Source organism: Prunus avium, chromosome 6 (assembly GCF_965620075.1).
Source record: "Prunus avium chromosome 6, drPruAviu1.hap1.1, whole genome shotgun sequence".
Lineage (NCBI taxonomy): Eukaryota > Viridiplantae > Streptophyta > Magnoliopsida > Rosales > Rosaceae > Prunus > Prunus avium.
The window spans coordinates 27,832,632-27,837,225 of record NC_142289.1 but is presented as its reverse complement, the minus strand read 5'-3'; the positions used below and the strand labels follow the sequence as shown (position 1 = coordinate 27,837,225).

The 4,594-nt window shown below is 36.8% G+C and overlaps 1 protein-coding gene across 2 annotated transcripts; it reads left to right on the top strand.

The window, feature by feature from the left end:
- The first annotated feature begins 369 nt into the window (after positions 1–369).
- VAMP714 (vesicle-associated membrane protein 714) lies at positions 370–4,230 on the top strand. 2 transcript variants are annotated; one of them, XM_021950419.2, is made up of 5 exons: positions 370–989; positions 1,101–1,291; positions 1,771–1,934; positions 3,609–3,731; positions 3,858–4,230. In XM_021950419.2, the coding sequence occupies exons 1-4, from the start codon at positions 773–775 to the stop codon at positions 3,697–3,699; spliced, it is 663 nt and encodes a 220-aa protein (XP_021806111.1). In that variant the 5' UTR covers positions 370–772; the 3' UTR covers positions 3,700–3,731; positions 3,858–4,230. The 2 variants fall into 2 exon arrangements, with proteins under 2 accessions (XP_021806111.1, XP_021806110.1); XM_021950418.2 differs by having other exon boundaries at positions 371–989; positions 3,609–4,230.
- Positions 4,231–4,594: the final 364 nt, after the last annotated feature.

Sequence of the window (4,594 nt, the reverse complement as noted above, 5' to 3'; positions counted from 1 at the left end):
ATTGTTTGATGAAGCTACAGTGCTACAAGGGTTTTTTTTTGTTTATTTCATCTTTTATTTTTGTAGGTTTTTAATGTGTTTTTATTGGTTAATTTTAGCGGTAGAATAAGAATTTTGGGACAAAATATTTAGATTTGATTGTGGATAATATGATTTCTAGTAGTTTGTCAAATTGTTGAGATGATTTTGAGTAGTTAAGTTGAATTTTATGGTTTAATTGAGTTGATTTTTTTGGTCAAAATTGAGTGCAGTATATTTTTAATAAATAAAAATTAGGGATTCGGGGCGGGTTTGAGAGACAATCTCTTGATACGGACAAGGACGGGAATTCTCCGAAATTTCTTACCATAGATTGGGGCGGGTATGGGTGTGGGGATGAGGAGCGGTGACGGTGATGATATTGCCATACCTATTCCCGAACCGGCCTGTTGCCATCCCTACTTTCGATCTTGAGAAAGTACCACCAACTCTTTGTACGATCCGCTGTTAGTTTATCAAGCACTATACCTTAACGCCCCGTGGACTCACCGGTGACAACAAACTTCATCACCTTCACCGCCTTAACTTTCAACTTTCAACTTCCCTTTCCTCTTCCAATAACATTAGCAAAACAACAAAACAAAAATTAAAAAAATTAAAAAAATATATAAAAAAGATAAATATAAAATAAGCAGTAAATCAGAATTCAAACAGCTCCATGAGACTTCGATCGCGATCGAAGTAGAGAGCTTTCAGAGCCTCAAACCCTAAGCCCCGAAGATCCGAAGCAGCGATGGCGATTCTCTATGCGGTGGTGGCTCGAGGAACAATCGTGTTGGCCGAGTTCAGCGCGGTCACAGGGAACACAGGGGCAGTGGCTCGGCGCATCTTGGAAAAGCTTCCATCGGAGGCCGATTCTAGGGTTTGCTTCTCTCAGGATCGGTACATCTTCCACATACTCAAATCCGATGGCCTCACTTTTCTCTGCATGGCCAACGACACCTTCGGCAGTGCGTAACGTATTTTCTTCAATTGTGTTCTTCAATTTCGCTTTGGGAATTCAATTTTGGTGCTTTCTTTTTCTGGATTTTGAGTATATTGGTGTATTTGTTTTGCTGCAGGGAGAATACCCTTTTCATACTTGGAGGATATTCATATGAGATTTATGAAAAATTATGGCAGAGTGGCCCCATATGCTCCTGCTTATGCAATGAACGACGAGTTTTCGAGGGTTTTGCATCAGCAGATGGAGTTTTTCTCCAGCAATCCTAGCGCTGATACTCTCAACCGTGTGAGAGGCGAAGTTGGTGAGGCAAGTCTTATGTGCTTCTCTGGAATTTTGATTGTCATTTGGTCTTTCTAACTTGTTTGTTCTATTATTTGCCAATTATTTTTGTCTGGGAATAAGGAAGCTTCACTTGCTACATGTCATTTTTGCCTGTTGCTTAAACAAGTATTTGAGGAAAACACATGTGTCATTTAGAAAGCAAGTCAATTGGTGTTGTCCATTCAAAGATTTCTTAGACACTTGTTTATTGAACTTTCACAGCTAGTTTGCAGTCTCAATGCACTATATTTTATATAAAAGTAGTTATATGCTTTGTAGCATTCAAGTGATATTGGTATTTCGTAGGCTTTATAAACTTTTTGTTTTCCCTTTTCAATAAATTTATGATTTTGCTGCCCCTTCGTTTTTTCTTCTATTGTTTAGGTTTGTGTTTCATCCTTTGATGCATTTCTTGTTCTGTGTTTGGTTTGTTCTAACAGTCACTTAAATTTTGGTATGTCTAGATACGAACTATAATGGTGGACAACATAGAAAAGATATTGGAGAGGGGTGACCGAATTGAGCTTCTTGTTGACAAAACTGCAACTATGCAAGATAGTGCATTTCACTTCAAGAAGCAGTCCAAACGGCTTCGTCGAGCTCTGTGGATGAAAAATGCCAAGCTCTTGTAAGTTATTTTGATTTACACAAATGACATAGACTTATATCTTTAGGAATATGTTCAAGTTTTGAAAATAATAGGAAATGATTAGTATTAATGGTACCTTGAATCAGCTCACCATTTCAAGGCCGGGAAAAGGTAAACAAACATAGTTAAAGAGAAAGACCCGGTGATGGGAAAGTTTCATCTGTGTAGTGAGAATTTATTAAACAAAATGATAATTTCCCCATGAGAAAATTTATTAATTATCAAACCCAAATTTGAAAACAAAAAAGGTAAGAAACTGAATACACTGAATGCAACAGCAATGACCCAAAACTTAAAATCCTATCGACCCAAAAGAAAAGAAAAGAAAAGAAAAAGGGCAGTTTGAATTCAACAATAAGTTAAGAAAATTCACATAAAATTTATCTTTGATGAAGTCTTTTCCTCAGACCAAATAAAGGTTAGAAGAATATTTCATTGAGAAATAAAGTACAGAAGTGAAAATTTCTAAAGGGGGGAAAACAGGAAAGCCAATTGCATGGGAGTTAGGCCCCTAATACTAATATACATTTGCAATCACTAGCCTGAAATCAATAACCATAACAGCAAAAAACTCCGACCTTTGTTTTCTGGAAAGGAAAAGAAAACTCCTACCTTTGTTGGGGCCATAACTTTAATTATGTTGATTGGAATTTTTTTGAAAAAGTGTTAGGCTTTGAAACTGAGGTGTTGGGGGATGGATTTGAAGATGGGATGCAGATTTGAAGGGAGTGGACTGTGGACCCAAGTGATGTTGAAGGTAGAAACAATTTCAGTGGTGGAGAATCAACAGCAAACTGATTGGGGAAAGTTATAGGCGAGGTGGAGGTGAGAGAAGAGGGGTGTAGGAATTGTCGAGCAACCTTTGGTTTTGTTTTAAGGAACTTTGTTATCCCACTCAGGGAAGGAATGGCTCTCCCCCAACTTTGAGGGGATTTGGAATGAAATTCATTTTCTTATACTTTGTCTAACCAACTCCTCACAATTTCCATGGAATCTCAAATCCATTCCATCCCTGATTTCAGTGACCAAACATAGTTTGCAATTCAAGTGAATTCAAACCATCTTGCTGAATTTTATTTTTCCGGTCTTATCTTTCTTAAGATAACTAACCTTTTCTTTTCCTAATGGTGACTAGGGATTTTCTTAGTTTATCGAAAAAGACACATTCTTAGGTTACACGTCCTCCTTATCACCCCATGCATATGAATTTTAATTTCACAAGTGACAATGTGACGCTCTTGAGTTTATTATGAAGCTATAGTCCATTATGCCCAGTGCCATCTGAAAATGACATTTTGGTTTTGTTTAACCCCAAAATCATCAAGTTGTGGCCACTGCAATTTTTTGAATGCATCAGCTTTTTTTTTTTTTTTTTTTGTGTTTCAATTTGAACATGATTATTCTGTTCTAATTAAGTGGTAAGGAGTAAGATATCGACTTCACAACAAGATCAAATATGTTGATTACATATCCAACTCCGAAATCACTAGGCACATAAAAAACTAAATGATTTTACTCACTCTGCTATGGCCCTTGTGCTTGCCAAATGTTGTAAAGATAAAAGCTACATGATATATATCATATTTACTTGACTTGTTTGATTAGTATTCCCATTTCCAGTTCAGTGCATTGAAGGTTGTCTAATTGTGACAGGGCCCTGTTGACATGCTTGATTGTTGTGCTTCTGTACATTATAATTGCTGTTTGTTGTGGAGGCGTCACGCTACCTTCCTGCAGATCTTGACTCCTTCGCTTCTTGTTATAGTTTCTACTGTGGTAAGGAACAATTACTTTTGAGAAAATCAAAGTAAATCTATATGAAAGGGGGTTCCAGTGGTTGAGGGTTCAAATCTTTTTGGTGTATATTGAAGTAAAATTTCGGAACACTTTGCAATGTTCTAGGAGGAATCCTGCAGATTCTTTGTTTTGCTGCATTTGGAGTGAATTGCTGAGATTTCTTTTGGCAAGCCTGTCAAGTTGTTCTTACAGTGTCATATCATCTTTGTATTCTTTACGCCTGGGGATTTTGAAATTATCATTGATTATAAATCTTAACTCCTGCTAGTTGTATTCAACGGTTCAAGTTTCTGAGGTGTACATGGAAGAAAAATACGTATACTCGGTTCCAGTAATAATCCTGTAAATTCTTACTGTGGTTGTGACTCGCATCCATCCAATATTCTCTTTTACTACTTTTGAAAAGCTTCGCACATTTTTATGTTCTACTCTATTAGAAAACTCAATCTATGGACAATCGATTTGTCACTCATTTTAATTCCCCTGTAATGATTTTGTATATTGTAAACTTTGGTTTGTCCTTTCTGTGCGTTTATTATAGACTTATTCAATACAGCAATGTTCTTACTGATGGAAGGGCCGAGAGCCTTCCATTGCCTTTGAGTTCCTAAACTGAATAGTATTTGTGTGTGGCTGATGATTTGTCCAAATTTTCCTATACATCTTGAATAAATTTTTAATTTTAGTTTTGGTTAGTAATCTATAGTTTTGCTCAATCTGCATGTTCAAGGCATATGTGGGTTAGGACGCAGTGTGTTCGCTTCCTTCCACTCAAGTTTGATTCCCCCTCTATCTAAGTTAAGATTAGTTTGGGGTGTGTGTTCAATTAGGATTCTAGAGTG

Coding starts and splice junctions, on each gene's coding strand:
- VAMP714 (XM_021950419.2), top strand. CDS start 773: ATGGCGATTCTCTATGCGGTGGTGGCTCGAGGAACAATCGTGTTGGCC. Junction 990..1,100: donor GGCCAACGACACCTTCGGCA/GTGCGTAACGTA, acceptor GTTTTGCTGCAG/GGAGAATACCCTTTTCATAC. Junction 1,292..1,770: donor TGAGAGGCGAAGTTGGTGAG/GCAAGTCTTATG, acceptor TGGTATGTCTAG/ATACGAACTATAATGGTGGA.